The sequence below is a fragment of the Gossypium arboreum genome, chromosome 11, assembly GCF_025698485.1.
Source record: "Gossypium arboreum isolate Shixiya-1 chromosome 11, ASM2569848v2, whole genome shotgun sequence".
Taxonomy (NCBI): Eukaryota; Viridiplantae; Streptophyta; class Magnoliopsida; order Malvales; family Malvaceae; genus Gossypium; species Gossypium arboreum.
The window spans coordinates 5,140,342-5,157,154 of record NC_069080.1 but is presented as its reverse complement, the minus strand read 5'-3'; the positions used below and the strand labels follow the sequence as shown (position 1 = coordinate 5,157,154).

The following is a 16,813-nucleotide window of genomic DNA, read 5'->3' as shown; positions in this document are numbered from 1 at the left end:
AAACTTTATACAATTTTATCACTTAGGATTTACAATATTCATCATGGTAACTCCAGTTTTACTAGAGTGTTCTACTAGGCCACCAAGGCTTCAAACAGATGAGTTTTTCCGCATGTTCTACAAATCGAACCAGTGCAAGTGGATTAAATGAATCTCATTTGATTAGTTAACCTGCATGGGACATTTTGTATACATTCGTCACGAGGTTCAATTCGTGACATGTACACATGCATATGAATGGAAACTAAAGCTTTAGCTTCACAATAAAAATTGCCATATAAAAGCTTTACAATCTAGAATATATATTTTTTAAAAATAAATAAATATATTGAGCAACACAAGTGTTGTGTGTAGTAGCAAGTCGCATTGCACTTTTAATGAGAGAAATTATGTTCAAACCCTGAAGATAATAATAGAAAGGATTAATCTTCACTAACTACAAAGTATATATGAAAAGTATATTGATCATAAAAAAAAAAATTTGAGGATGTTTTTCTTTAATATGTATCTGAAAAATATAGGCATGAAGACAAATTTAGCTCCTGATGTTTACTCATTCTATCACTTTAGCTTCTTTTTTTTTTTTTATAAGATCACTTTAGTCCTAAAATTTTAAAATTGAGTAAATTTGCCTTTTTTTTAATGGAAAAACTAATTGAATCATTAAATTTTATTGTAATTGACATGGTAGTTCGTGTAATGTCTAGTATACTTTATTGCCAACATAGATAATTTTCTAAAAACTTTTATAATTTTTTTACTTTTATTGAATTTTTAATTTTATTTTTTTATGAATTATATGTCGATTGCAACATAATTTGACCACATCAATTCTGTTAAAATTTTAACAGATAGTTAAATTTATCTAAAAGTTAATGACCAAAATGATAAGGAAAATGAAAAAAATCAGAAAAAAGAATGAATAAATATTAAGGATTAAATTTATCATTATACCAAAAATATATTAGTTGACATTTTATGTAACATTGTGTTATTGGTAAGTAAAGTGTGGAGTATCTTTTGGCAAAAGCTAAGCCAAGATTGAAGGCCTAAAAATAGTTGAATTATCTTTTCCCTATCTTCTAGCGATGGAAATAATTTTCACAGCAAACTCTTTATCGTCATTCTCGATGAAGAAAACAACAATTTTCAACGTAACATGATCAAAAAAGGGATAAAATAAAATAAAAACTTGTCAATTTTATACGCATTAGGATATAAGCAAAATTATCACAAGTTTTGGCTAAAATGGATCCGAGAGGTGGGTAAAATAGTTTTATGGAACATGTTTCTTTCTTGTTTTTATGATTTTATCAGAATCCATGACTTAAATGCTTTTTAATGAAAATTTTCATTAGAGAAATCAAATAATTATTGAAAATAAAAACAAGTCACATTTGACAATAATAATAAACAAGAAATAATGAAACGACAATGAAACAAACACTTTCATGCGGAGCTTCTATAAGATATTAAATAATGGACAGAAGAAAATGACATTTACGAAGGACGGCCTTATTAATAATTTTTTTTTTCCAAATTCCCCATTATTAATCCTATCATAATTTAATAACTTCCTTTCATTTTTAATAATATATTAAATTGATTTATAAATAATTTATTACAAATATAATATGTTCACTTTCATGGAGAAGTTCTTTCATGAATTGTGTATAAATCATTTAATAAATTGTTCCAAGATAATTTATTTTTTATTGCAATATAATACTTAGTAATATTGAATTTTTTTAATTTTATATCTTACACTAATATATATTGTTTATTTAAATTGATTTAGTTATTGCGGTTAATAAGTTTTACAAACGAGTTGAATCACACTTAATTTTTGTTTTTTTTGTCTTAAGGCCTCTTTAGATAGAAATTTACTTGTAGTTAATGTAAAAACTAAAAGAAAGCTGAACGCATCAAATTGGAGTTAAATGTCCATCTAAAGATGCCCTTAGTTTCTCTCTAACCATACTTAATTTTAAAGGGATAAAACTTTAAATATAAATTTAAAAGGCTAAACTACAAAAATCGTTATTTTTATTTGCTTTAGATTACATTTTAGTCACTTATGTTTAAAATGTTACGTTTTAGTCACTTCCATTATCGTTTGTTACAAAGTGGTCACTCCATTGTTAAACTCCGTTACCTCTCTAATGTTAGAGGCAGTCCTATGTGGCAGTTCAAATGAGTTTTAAATGCCAACTTAGATGTCTAGTTGCAGAATGAAAATATGTTTTTAATTAAATAAATTTAATTTGGATTGCACGTAGGACATCTAAATTGGTATTTAAAACAATAACGTAAGTGAATAAAACGTAACATTTTAAACATAAGTGACTAAAATGTAATCTGAGTTAAATAAACGTGGCTATTTTTAAAATTTACCTATTTATAAATATTTAACGAAATTAAACTAAATACAAACAAATTATAAGAAAAAACGTTAAACTTAAATTAAAAATAGCTTAATTAACCCAAATTAAATACAAGCAACCTAGAAAAGTAAACATATGTAAACAATCAAAGCAATATTTGACCCAACAAAAAAACAAAGCAATGCAAACAGATTTTCCATTTTACGAAGTTAGTTTTGTAATTTGCCGAAATAAAAAAATAAAAAATAAAAAAGGAACCTTCGCTTTGGTCACTACATAACCATTACCTTAAGTACTTATTTAATTGTCTTGTACAAAGATAAATTATGACAAACTTTTTATTTTTCTTTCTCTTGAGTCTACGTCTCTCTCGCTCGCTCTCTCTATTTCTTTAATGGCGAGAGGAGAATCAAAACTCATTTGAAATCAAGGTATAGCAATAGCAGTAGAATAGCTTCGCCTATTCACGGCGCGAATCTCGAGAGGACTTCATTGGACTCTCTTATTATTTTCTCAGGTTCGTTCAATTTATTTATTTATTTATTTATTTTTTGCTTCCGTTCATTTCGTCAGATTTTTCTTTCCCTTTTCTAATTACGTTTCGATTCGATTTTTTTTTTGTATATTGCGAATTTGCTTTGTTGTTTTGATTCCTTTAACGAAATATTTATTTATTTTGATTTTGCTTTGATGTGTTTTTTCCTGTACTTATCATTTATTTGTTATATTTGGATTGAAATTGCTTCTTCTTTTTAAATTATGTTTTAGAAATTAAACTTAATTAGGTAAAGCTTTAAAGAGCGACGGATCTACTTATAAATAGTAAAATATTTCTCAAATTTTTCGAAAATAATGAGTATCATATATTTTCTAGTAAATGCGTAAAATATTCATTCCTTGAACTGAAAAAAAATATATTAGTATTTATTTTATTATATACTTAGATCTTAGCAAACAGGTCAAATACATGTAGCTGGAATGGTTTCAATTCCTTTCATATTTTTATATTAAATGAAAATGCGCCAAATCCGGGCCCAAATAAGGAAAAAAAAAGTTGTTTGATGGAGGACTCATTGTTTGTTGTTTAGGTTTTAATGGAATAAGCAGTTAGCAGATGTTATAAAGACGGCTTTAGATAAGAAAAAAAGAATTTGTTAATTGTTATGTTTCTTTGTTGCATCATTTCTTTTATATGGTTATTGTTATCAAAGCTGCTCGAGTGCCGAAATCTGGCTGCTCTGCCGTTTACTATAAAGTGCAGACATTTCTTTGGTTCATTTCGGGAACTTAATTGGAATTTGGATATCAAAATTTTCTGACCTACTTAAAATTCTTGAATCTGAAACTATTTAACCTGAGAAGTTTGATATGTGCCGAGAATAAGGTATGGGACATGGATCCCACATTGGAAAGTATAAGATCTTTTTTGGGGGGAGTTTATACGTACCGAGGCTCTTTCACCCTAACAACCAGTTTCTGAATGTTGTTCTCCGTAAGTTCATGTAAAAAATTTGCAGGTACCGTTCAAGTTTTAAGTGGATCGGTTTGAGAATCACCAATCTTAGGAAATAATTTTTGAAATCTTAAATTTGGACCTTTAAAAAGTTTGGAGTTGATTCAGCCCAAACCCAGATCCAGCTTCTTTAAATCATTCTCAAAGTATAAATTTGAATTTCTAGATTTGGCGGCTCAGAAGAGCTGGGGAGATATCATTTTACCTGTTTTTTTCTTTTCAAATTGATAGCCTCCTATGATTGTTCTGAAAAATGTATTTAATGTTTATAGTATTTTTTCTGCTTTTTATTCACTCTCTTGTCATTTCTGAAATGAAAGTTCTTTATGCTAGTTAATTGTTATTTCTGAAAAAAGAAACTTTCTCCATTGTCTTTATTGCAAGAGGATGCAAGAATGCAAGTTTGTGCTTTCTTTAACTTTTCATTGTGAATAATTATAAACTATACTTGTTAAGCAATTCAACTCATTTGTATAGCTGCAGATTTTTTGACAACGGAACATAATTTTTGCTTGCATGAAAATTTGAGAAACAAGGACTCTGCTTGACAACTTGGAGAGACTAAGTTAAAAATGTCATCTGTAAGCAAGGCTGATCGGAAAACAGCTCTGGATGTGGCCTCATGGTCTTTCAATATTGTCACATCTGTGGGTATAATCATGGTCAATAAAGCCTTGATGGCTACGTACGGCTTCAGTTTTGGTACGTTTTGAATGAACATCTCACCTGGTAACTTTGATAAACTTTGTCTGCATTACATATTTAATAGATCTATCACTTTATGTTCATTGTGTTTCCATTTGACTTGTTACTCTATGGGTCCAACTCTGTATGGTCAACCTAAGAGGAAGAAACAAAGTCCCAAAAGTATTAGTTCATGAAGTTACATAAATGATTTGGTTTTCCCCATCTGTTTAGGTTGTTTTTGTGATTACAAACGGAAAATGAAAGAGAAATCCATAAAATTTTGAAAATTTCAATTCACCATTAAAGTGGGAATTTTAAAAGATTACTTGACAAACTTTTCAAACAATCCATCTTAAAAGATTTCCACTTTAAACCTGTCCTCTTCCAAATTTTTGGCTTCAATCTTGGATGGAGGATAAATAAATTGGAAAATATTTTTATTTATTTTTGGCTTCAAATTTTAGAAAATATTTCTAGTTTATATTTTCCATTTTCATTTTGCCTTTATACTTGAAAGAGGATAAATAAATTGGAGAGCTTTTTTTTCTTTTTTTTTTTTTTTTTTCAATTTTCCAAACGATAAGATCTTTTCATTTTTAGTGTTAATTATATTCAGAGTATAAGTGGAGATGACAAATGGAAATAGTTTCTAAATGCAGACAGGCCTAAATTTTTGAAAGGCTAAGTAACTCTTATAAACATGAAAAATCAAGTGACCTGCATAAGTAGATATATGACAAATCATTATGTATAGGACATAACATATTTTGTATTAGATATGATGTTCATGTGGAAAAATATATGTTTTATATATTTTCTAGACTTATCTTGGTGGTCAAAGTTATTCCGTGATGTATTCCTGTTTTGTCTGTGCAATTCTGTTACGGGGTATGTTTTATCTCTTATTGAATCTAATCATGTTTAGATGAATATTATTATTATACAATTATAATGGGTACATGTGTATGAAATTGATTGGAAGATTTTAAACTGAACTTTTGCACTTCTAATATGCAGAGTTTAATGCCTTTCTAATAGGAGAGCTTAACTAATAAATAAGGGTTAAGAAGTGAAGAAACTTTTTAGAGTTTGCTTGACTAAGAAGTTGTCTCTCATTACAAATGTTTTCTTTCAGCTTTTGTTTGAAACTTCAGCAAGTGGACACTCATGCAGTTAGAAATCGGGTCTCCATCTTGGATATCTTGGTCCAAATCCCATTTATTGGCCCAGATTCCTTAAATAACAAAACATAGCTTACATATAAAAAATATTACTTGTTTTGACTGTTAATTATGATGAAGAAAGTCAAATTGTAACAACACTTACCCCTGCATATCCAGAAAATAATGTTGTGTCCCATTTATTTCTGTGCTGCAGCTACAACATTAACAGGTTTGCATTTTGCCACTACAACCCTGTTAACTGTTCTTCTTAGATCGCTGGGTTATATTCAGAACTCTCATATACCATTACCCGATCTTCTCAAGTTTGTTTTGTTTGCAAACTTCTCTATTGTTGGAATGAATGTGAGTTTGATGTGGAATTCTGTGGGCTTCTACCAGGTCAGTTTTCGTTACTTGGATTATTATCTCTTGATCTTTTGGAAGTTTTGTCATATTCCTTTTACAAATTATTCTCAGATAGCAAAGCTGAGCATGATTCCAGTATCTTGCTTTCTGGAAGTTGTTTTTGACAAGGTTCGCTACTCAAGGGATACAAAACTTAGCATTCTACTAGTTCTCCTTGGAGTTGCTGTCTGCACTGTTACTGATGTGAGTGTCAACGTCAAGGGTTTTTTAGCTGCTGTAATTGCAGTCTGGAGCACAGCCCTGCAACAATATGTAAGTAAATCTGCATGATATCATGCTTTTACGTAAGGTGCAATCTATTGGAAGGTTTTGATAGTAATGTTCTTTATTTTTTATGACTGAACAAGTTTTTTAATGGGTTTGTCATGTTTGACCCATTCCATAAATGAGACACCAGCCATGCCTATATCTTCTTCATGGATTGATATTTTGGGTCTTTCTTCTTTTCTCTCATATATTTATTTCTTTTGAAGTATGTGCATTTTCTTCAACGCAAGCATTCTTTAGGATCTTTTGACTTATTGGGACATACTGCTCCGGTACAAGCTGCAAGCCTTGTGTTAGCTGGTCCTTTTGTGGACTATTGGTTAACAGAGAAAAAGGTCTATGCCTATAACTACACTACGGTATCAACGGTAAGGTTCTTATCCTAGTTGACGAGAATCTATTTGGTAATAGTAATGCTCCATTTCACTAGCAAGCCTTCTGGTAAAAGTCATTTCAGCTGATTCAATTCCTTTGGGCATGTTTGTGCTTTTAAATTATGTTGGTATATTTAGGGATGCATTTCCATCTGGTTTGAGCATTCACTCTTATTATCTGCTGGCTTTGAGTGTTACAAAATGCTAAATGTCCTTCATTGTCATTGCAAAATTGCAATAGCTGACAGTCCCAAATATGGTTGTTATCATCTGCACCAGCGCATTTAATAAGGAATTAAGTAATCTGAACATAGTTTGTGATTTTGTATTCTATAATAGTTTATTTGCTTGATTATGCCACATTAATTAGACCAAATAGGAGGTCAATAGGATCTTCCTGACAGACCCAGAAAGAGTCCTGTGCTTGCTGGCAAGAAATTGAGATAATCTATTTCTCAGCAGAGTTCATACTGAGGTTATTTACGTTCTTGCATCTGGTTATTACAAGGATTCGCAAATAAGAATATGGAAGTTTCAACTGTCTTACTTATTTTGAATTTTCAAGTGCACATTCTTCTGTCTTATCCCCTTCGCCAAGCCAACTTTCTATCATGTATTGAGTGAGATCATGATGCTTCTAACATGTAAAAATTCTGCTTCCTGGTGCATGTGCGAGTTCAGTAATGAATATTAATAGATTTTGCTTTCAGACAATCATGACTACAGTAAACAATATTCTCTTTGCTTGCAGTTCTTCATAATCCTATCATGCACCATTGCCGTTGGTACAAACCTCAGCCAGTTCATCTGCATCGGCCGGTTTACTGCCGTATCATTCCAAGTGCTTGGCCATATGAAGACTATTCTTGTCCTGATTTTAGGATTCCTTTTCTTCGGCAAAGAAGGTCTTAATCTACATGTAATCCTGGGTATGGTCATTGCAGTTGCAGGAATGATCTGGTATGGTAATGCCTCCTCCAAGCCCGGAGGAAAGGAGCGTTGGACTTATTCAGCTCCAAGTGACAAATCACAAAAACCAGACAATTTATTGGGTTCTACTGAAACAGACGAGAAGGTTTAAAGATTCGATTACAGGTTTAACAGTTAAAAAGGGTAAAGATAAAAGAGACGAAAACTGAGCCATTTACACAGAGGATCGGAATTATTACAAACTTTTCGTTCCTTTTTTATTTCTTTCTTTTGTTGCATTCATAATGGTTAATCATTTTCATGTTCCTTTAATTTATAATCCAAGGTGAAAATTATGCTGTTGATAGAGGAAGCAAATTCCCTGTAAATCCAGCATCGTTTTCCTCTAATAATATTTGCTTATAGTAATTTATTTATATTGCTTTTTCAGTTTATTTTCTCATCTTGGTAATTAGAACTAGGTTCAATATCCTTTTGTCCATTTCTCCAACAATTCTGGTAACTGAGGTGATCCCCAAATCGACTGAAATTCCAAGGTTCGATCTTAAATGAGCTTTAGCTAAATTTAAAGTTTTGTAATGTACGGAGAATTATTTAATTAATTAAAGGTTTATATTGTACAATAATAAGAGTTTAATTGAAATGTTAAGGTGAGGATTTAAGGTGTTTGAAGATTTAAGTCTTAACCATTTGTGACTTATTTTAAGTTTAATTTGAGTTTAAATTCAGATACGACCTCAGGTGGTTCAATGTGATGTAAATTTCTGCTCCAATTGTGATGGCATTTTTTGAGTCGGATGAATTCTTTTTTAAATTGGGCTAACACGTAGATAGACTTTTTTGCAACTCGAATTGCTATTTATTAATAAAAATATTTTTTATTTCAAGTTAATTACAAAAATATATTAATATTAATATTTTCAGACAACAAAAATAAATATTTTTTAAAAAATAATTATTTCAACTCAATTAAGTAATTTGAGATTCCCACATTCAAACCTTAAGGATAAGAATAGTACTTCGATGGCATCACAGCACTTAAGTGCTGATATTTGTTAGGGCCAGGGGTGCATAATACATACGAGGGAAAGAGGATAGGGGAGTTGAATTCCCTGATCAAATAGAGCCCTTTTCAGGAGTAGAAGAGTATTCTTGTATGCACATTAATAGTGGCCCCATTCCTTAATTTTCGCTCATTAAATTCTTCAAACATCTTTGAAAAAATTGGCAGATCCTGTCGTATTCATAAGCCCCTCCCATTATAGGTTGATCACCAAATGAGATTTCATTTTGATTTTGTGGGTTTAATATTGCTATTAAATGGTATACCATCCCATTATCTCCACTGGAAAAAAAAATCAATCAACCTCTCGCTTCACACTTTTAAGCTCCTTCAATTTATGGATTTTAGGGTTTCAGTATACTCACAATCAAACCAAAGTACTGAACAAAATACATAGTGATTCAAATTGAACTTCATTAAAAAAAAAATACAATTCTTAAATTTTCATCATTATTAAGAAAAATAAATATTGTAGATACATTGAATTTATTCTAGAAACAATAATATTTAAAATATAGTTATAAAACAAAGAAATAATAGGAAGCCCGTATATATATAGAAATAAAATGGTCAAATAATGGCGTAATGCCGGCAAGTTAGTTCAAAAACTGTTGCGTTTGGGTCCCAAAAAGTCGAGCATCAGCCTAACATTTTTGGCAATTTCATGGCTGGGAACAGCTGCTGCAACAAATTATTTAGCTGTTTAAATATAATTATATATAATCAATTTTATCTATCAAAAAGTAAAAAAAAAAACTAAAAAAATTAATCAATAACTTATTCAAACGAGATTAAAAGATTAGAATTCATCGTATATCCAGAATTCAAAATGTGGTCGCTGATTGAATGGTTAAGTGCATGAATATAAGTCTCTTGATTTTATTGTTGTTTGAGGAAACCCTGTATCTAGTACAAGGGGTTTTGCTTTCTAATAGTGATGTCTTTATAAGGGTTTAATTAAATATTTGATGTAATCAATTAATGATGTTTTCTCTGCTAAAAAAACTTGTAATAATTATACCGTCTTTTAAATATAGTTATATCAATCTTAAACACGGAATTTATTTTTTAAATAGTATTTAACAAATTTAAAATTTATTTCCTTATTCTATATCATCATCCCTTATTATATAGTAAAAATTTGATGGTAGTCAATACAAATTATAGAAATAATAATTTAAATTAAAAATCGTGAATTTAATGAGGCATATATATATTAAAAGATTGTAATAATATCTTAGATTTAATTATTAGGTTTAAAATTAAAGAAAAAGGTCATTAAGTTGAAAAATATAGTCATTATGACTTTATTTTTGTGCATTCATTCATTCTCTTTCACAATCAAATTGACAACAAAATAATAAAGGGAAAGGGGGGCTCTCCTTTCATGTCTTCATCTCTCCTTTTTCTTTTATCTTTTCTTACCGCTTTCTTTTGTGAGCGTGCGAGTCTCGCCTGAAAACGCCTTTTATTTATGTCCAAATCTTTTTAATTCACCAATTTTCTTTTTGTTTAACAATAATAAATTAATTAAGGGTAAACTACCAAAACAATCATTTTTATTTTCTTCAAGTTACATTTTAGTTATTTATGTTTGAAATGTTACGGTTTAGTCATTTACGTTAACTTATTGTAACATTTTAGGCATTGAGCCATTAATTGCCATTAACTGTATAATAGTAAGCTGACGTGATACATTAAATCAGCATTTCAAACAAAAAATTTAAGTTAAATTATACAATTGGTCTCCATAATTTTTCGTTTTGAGCAATTTATTTTATTCTTTTATATTCTTTTAACTTTTCTTTTTTTTTCCCCTTTGTTTTCTATTCTCTTCTGCTTCTCCTTCTATTTTCTTTCATTCTTCATCTCTTTTAACGTAAAAGAAAAAAAATTAAATTGCCCAAAACGAAAAAAATATATTGACCAATTGTATATTTTAACCTAAAATTTTCATTTGAAATGATGATTTAACATATCACGTCAGCTTACCGTTACACTGTTAACGTTAATAAACGCTTAGTGGCTAAAATGTTACAACACAATAACGTATGTGACTAAAACGTAATATTTCAAACATAAATGACTAAAATATAACCTAAGAGGAACAAAAAAAAGTGACTATTTTGATAATTTACCCATTAGTTAATATGATTTTTATATTAACGTTTATAGAATTATAAATTTCCTTTTAATAAAAACATTTTTATTATTTATTTTTCATTTTGCCAACCCCGAATTTAATAATCTTTTATCATGGCTCCATTAATGTATAAATCTACTTCATTCTTGGATGTCATAATTTTATATAATATACACAATAAAAATAAACACATTCATACAACACAATAATGTATCAATATGGATCTCGTGTAATGACTTAATAGTTAAGGGTGTTTATTGTTCTAAGTGTGGTCTGAGTTTAAGTTGCACCGTTGCGTTTGCTGTTTGGACTTTGCCTTCTTTACCACATTATATGATTCTCTTATTTTTAGTCACTCCTCGTCTTAAAATTATTTTCTTTATGCCTCGTCTGATTATTATATATAAAATAAAAAATAGTTAATAAAAATTTAAATTTAAAATTTAAAAGACGAGTAATAATCCTTATAAAATTATGATCTATTCAAAATAAGCAAATAAAAATTCCTTCCTCTCTTAAAAAGCAATTCACAAGAATAACTAAATAATACTAATTAAATTAATTTATTACGAATCGACACGTGTAAAAGTAATACTCTTACAAAACGCAATATTAATGTTTTTAATATTTTTACTTTTCACAATTTTAGTTTTTTTTCCTGAATATTCCTCCTATAAAATTGGATATTCCAATTTCTACTTTAGTTTAACCTTTTAAAGAATACCACAAAGATGGGAATGGTCAAGATTCACAATTTGGTTGAATTGATATTCAATAACCAAAGATGGAGTATGTTTTCGATTCTTAAATCAACTTATTCGATTAACTTATTTTTCAATCCATTTTAAAAATAATAATAATAATCTATGTTATTAACTTTTTTAATAGGTTATCTATACTAATATATTTTTTATTTAAAATAAGTTATATTATTTAAATATATTTTATTTTTTATTAAAATTATTTATAGTTGGATTTAAACTCACACTAATACATAAAACCTTAAATTTATCATTAAACAAAAGTTTTATTTTGATTTTTACATATATTTTAATTTTATTATGAATTTATATGTTTAAATTTTATTTTACTTATAATTTAATCTATCTTATTATTTTAATATCGTATATATTTCATGCGTTGTTATTAATTAGTTTTAAACCACACATTTTATTATTAATTATATGTCATTTTGAAACACAAATCTACATTCTAATTATGGGATTTTCACATGCATACATATAAAATATAGTTTATAATTATTTATTAACTCTTTTAAGTCTTACCTCATTGTAGACCTGATCATGGGCGGTCAGAAGGTCTGTCAGAAAAGTGAAAGGGTTTGGGTAAAAAAAAGGCCCGAGCCTAGCTTGCCAGAATTTGAAAAAAAATTTGATTTTGTTTTTCCACTGATTTGCTATTATTTTAATTTATATTACCACTATTTTATTGTTATTGTTTAGATATTATATAATTTTTGTTTTATTATTAATTTTACTACTCTTTTAGAGATATTTATTTGTTAAGTTACACCTATCTTAGTGTTATTTAAGTATAATGACTTTTTAAATTTTATTTTCAATTTATTGAGAAACATTTATTTTAATATTTTTAGTATATTTGATGTATTATATTTTTAAAATTTATTTTATATAAAAATTTAATTCAAATTAGATCAATTCAATTTTTAACTTTTTATTCAAATCGAGCCAAACCCAATAAAATAAATCTAAAAATTTATTATGATGGAGCCAAAACTTGACCCAATTTAGGATAACCTCTAAGTTACCTCCTTCGGTGATTAATCATTATATATAACTCAAAAGGGTAAAATGGGCAGAGGGATATAAAATGAAGTCTTAGGTTTCAATACTCATTTCTTCTTCTCTTTATCCTAAGCACCCAAAACAATTGCCATCAAAATATAGTAAAAACCTAACAAACCCAAAAATTATGGGCCCCACTTATTGCGTGTGCTTGTTGGTGCACGTGTGCTGTTCTTTTCTTTCCTTTCGCTTTGTCCTCTCTAACTTAAATTTTGCTTAAATAAATACAAGTTTTATACCTTAAGGTATACTATACGAGTAAAATAAATAAAATAATATAGAGATATTTAAATAATTATTATTATTAAAGTAATAAAAATATAAGATTGCAGTTAAAATGACAATTTAATTAATAATTATTATTTAAATATCTCTAAAATATTTCATTTATAAAAATAAATAATTGCTACACATATACATTCTTAATAGACAATTCCAATTGTTTAATTTCAAGAGCGAAATTATAAAAAAATTTAAAGGTTAAAATTAAATTATAATTTTTACGATAATAAAAATATAATTTTATTATTTTAATAGTCTATATCTTTATAATTTTAAAAATTAAACTAAATTTTATATTTTTAGAGAGGACGAAACTATAATATTATTTTATTAATTTAAAATTTTAAATGAACTAAATAGAATTTTTTTATTTTAAGACCCTACAGCCCCTTGTTCCATGTTAATATGGAGTGAACGTCGTTAGGCTACATATCAAATACTGGGATCCAATATAAAAATATGGTTAAAGTGTGACACTTGTAACAAAAATGCGAATAGTATTTAATTTAATAATTGTAATTATTAATTTTCATAGTAATTAATAATATAAATATAATCTGTAATTGAGGGTTTATTTATATTGGTGTAAAAATTAAATGGTTTTATATTATTTCATAATTTTTATATGATTAATATTTTAATAATTCAATCGTTGAATTTATCAATTTATCAATATATTTATACTTATCATACATGTAAATTTTTGAATTGATCTGGTATTTATATCATATTAATCTAAACTATTGTATATATTAATGCATGTAAAATCACTTAAATTTTACAGGATTTAAGTGGATCATTCCCATTTTATAATGGGTAATTATGTTGTCAACTGCTAGTGAAGTAGAAAAGCTCCACAAGCGAGTCTAAGATGATACCAAATGTCTTTTTTTAAGGGTTAATAGTTGATACACTGATAGTATATCCTTTTTATTCCACAAGTAATTTTAAAAAATTGCCACATCTCTTTTCATTTTAAATATTTATTTTTAATATTTTATTATACCCTTATAAGATATTTGTCAATCTCCTAATTCTTCTTGTAGAGTTTAAAAACTCCTCAAACAATGTATCAAATATTTTTTCTTTTAAAATTATTTAATTATTATGAAAAATTATTTTATATACTGGAGTTTTAATCTCCACAAGTAAGGTTAAGAGATTGACAAATGTCTCAGAAGAGTATAATAAAATATTAAATAAATATTTAAAAAACGACATAAAATAATTTTTAAGATTATTTTTGAAATAAAAATCTACATTATTAATATACCAAATATTTATTTTATTATATTTTAAAAATAAATGAAATCAATTCAAATTCGCGTAAGATAATAATCCTAATTAGTTCTATAAAAATAAATAAATTATTATAATGATTAAATAACAAAAAAATTCTTATTTTAAAGCTACAATTTATCTTTCATTGACAGCATGCTGATAAACTCATCCAATCATTGTCCTTAAAAGGTTGTAGGAAAATCCTTGAATGACGTGGCAATAAACAAGGGAGAGTACTCGAAGTTTTTACAGACAAAAGAGAATCACAGAGAATTTACGGTAAATTCGGTGATGTGGTAAAGAAAAAAAAAATTTCTAAAAGTTAACTGTAAAAAAGGTAAAAATGGATTTCACCTTATCTATGTCTCTATTATTATTGACCGAGTTTCATGTTTTTCACAAAAATATGTTATATTATTGGGTTTTTTACAGAAATAATAAAAAAAACACTAAAATGGTATGTTGACAAAATTAAGTACTAAAATTGTACATTTTAAGTCGTGAAGGGTGGTGCATAGGCAGCACTACTCTCAAATTCTAACTACTACTACAAAAAAAAAATAGTTTAAAAAAATAATAAAAATAATGGTGGAAATGATGAAGGCAGCACTAATAAAGGGTACATCAAAGGCGGCACCAGTTATGAATTAAGTATATCTATTAAAATTAAGGGCAAAAGGATAATTTGGTTAAAATTCAATATATTTGTTAATACATACTCTATCCGGTTAAATTATGCATTTGAGTGAAATTTGTATTATTTGTAAAGTTTTTTCTCTCCTTTTTACACATGAACCATGTTTACATTAATAGTCAATGAAAGTTGGTAATATTGTAAAGTTATTTTTAATACTCGGTTTTATAACAAGCAAACACCTGGAATAAGAAAGTCCAAAATTCGCCCTCAACATTTGCATATTTTTGCATTCGTAACTCGAAAAATGTTCTTCAGATGAAGTATGTATTAACATATATACTCATACGTCCTCCCGGTTACGAATGCAAAAATTTGTAAACTTTGAGGGTGAATTTTAGACTTTATTATTCCAGGTGTTTGCTTGTTATAAAACTAAGTATTAAAAACAACTTTACAATATTACCAACTTTCATTGACTATATAATCTACGAGTTTGCATTAAATATTAATGTCGATATCGTTCATGTGTAAAAAGAAGAGAAAGAACTTTACAAAATAATACAAAATTCACTCAAATGCATAATTTATCCGGATGAAGTATGTATTAACAAATATACTTAATTTTAACCACATTATCCTTTTGCCCTTAATTTTAACAAATATACTTAATTCACAACTGGTGTCGCCTTTGACGTACCCTCCACTCGTGCCAGCTCTGCCATCACCTCCACCATTATTTTTATTTTTTTAAACAGTTTTTTTTATTGATGTAGTCAGAATTTGAGGGTGGTGCCACCTATGCACCACCCTCCACCACTTGAAATGTTACTTAATTTTGTCAGTATACCATTTTAATGTTTTTCTTTTTTTTTTATTATTTCAGTAAAAAACCCTATATAAAAACCCACACAATAAAAATTCAATTTTGCGTCATAATATTAAATGTTGATTTGATTTTTTATAAACATTTAATAAATATATGTTCTGTGTTATTTTTTTTCACCAATATCCTCTCTGTCATAACTAATATATTTGCTGTGTTGGAGTAATAAAAATTTTCACTTCTGTTTTTGCTATTTCCAGATTCGAGACAATGCTGAGTAAATGGGGAAGTAATTAATGGTATTCACGAATTAACCAATTAAATTAAATTAATTTGATTAACTGGTCAATGGTTAAATTTAGTTTAGTCGAAAGTTAATTAATGATTTTTAAAATTTTATTTATCGGTTAATTCGGTTTAAAATTTGATAATTAATCGAAATATTTGTTGTTTTCAAAATTTATATTGTGTTTGTTAACTTTCGAGATTGATGTAGTGTTTTTAATATCTTATTTATTATTTTCATCTCTATTTAAATTTTTTGACTATTAGATAAAATAAAATGAACATTAGCAATGTATTTTTATACATTTTATACTTATTTTAACAAAAAATATAAATATATATATTTCGTTAATTTAGTTAACCGACTGAATTAATCTAAATATTTCGGTTAAATTAATATATTTGAAAAAATCAATATAATTAACAGTTAAAAATTTTATATTACAGATAATTCAATTAATAATAATTCATTCGAATATTAACTGAATCGATTATTTGAACACTCCTAAAAATAATAACTAAAAATTTGCATTAACTTTTTACTTCAACAAAACTTCCTAATCTCTCCATAAAATTAAAATATTTATATGTATGTGTATTTGTGAGGCTCACTAAAATTAATTAAATATTTTTAATATTCCTATTCAATTTATTTAACTAAAGTTTGATTTTGTTTTAACCGTATTTCTATTTCCTTTTAACACGCATTATATGAAAATGACGGTTAAC

At 27.5% G+C, this 16,813-nt stretch overlaps 1 protein-coding gene across 2 annotated transcripts; it reads left to right on the top strand.

Annotated features, from left to right (window-relative positions):
• The first annotated feature begins 2,653 nt into the window (after positions 1 to 2,653).
• LOC108476707 (UDP-rhamnose/UDP-galactose transporter 4-like) lies at positions 2,654 to 8,136 on the top strand. 2 transcript variants are annotated; one of them, XM_017778985.2, is made up of 6 exons: positions 2,654 to 2,901; positions 4,381 to 4,599; positions 5,962 to 6,146; positions 6,225 to 6,425; positions 6,647 to 6,808; positions 7,566 to 8,136. In XM_017778985.2, exons 2-6 carry the CDS (start codon positions 4,470 to 4,472, stop codon positions 7,893 to 7,895), a joined length of 1,008 nt encoding a protein of 335 aa, XP_017634474.1. In that variant the 5' UTR covers positions 2,654 to 2,901; positions 4,381 to 4,469; the 3' UTR covers positions 7,896 to 8,136. The 2 variants fall into 2 exon arrangements, with proteins under 2 accessions (XP_017634474.1, XP_017634473.1); XM_017778984.2 differs by having other exon boundaries at positions 2,655 to 2,901; positions 4,375 to 4,599.
• The last annotated feature ends 8,677 nt before the right edge of the window (positions 8,137 to 16,813 follow it).

Bases quoted from the DNA above. Each gene is read 5' to 3' on its own strand.
- LOC108476707 (XM_017778985.2), top strand. From the start codon at position 4,470: ATGTCATCTGTAAGCAAGGCTGATCGGAAAACAGCTCTGGATGTGGCC. The intron at 4,600-5,961 runs GTACGTTTTGAA...TCTGTGCTGCAG, and splicing joins TACGTACGGCTTCAGTTTTG to CTACAACATTAACAGGTTTG. The intron at 6,147-6,224 runs GTCAGTTTTCGT...AATTATTCTCAG, and splicing joins ATTCTGTGGGCTTCTACCAG to ATAGCAAAGCTGAGCATGAT.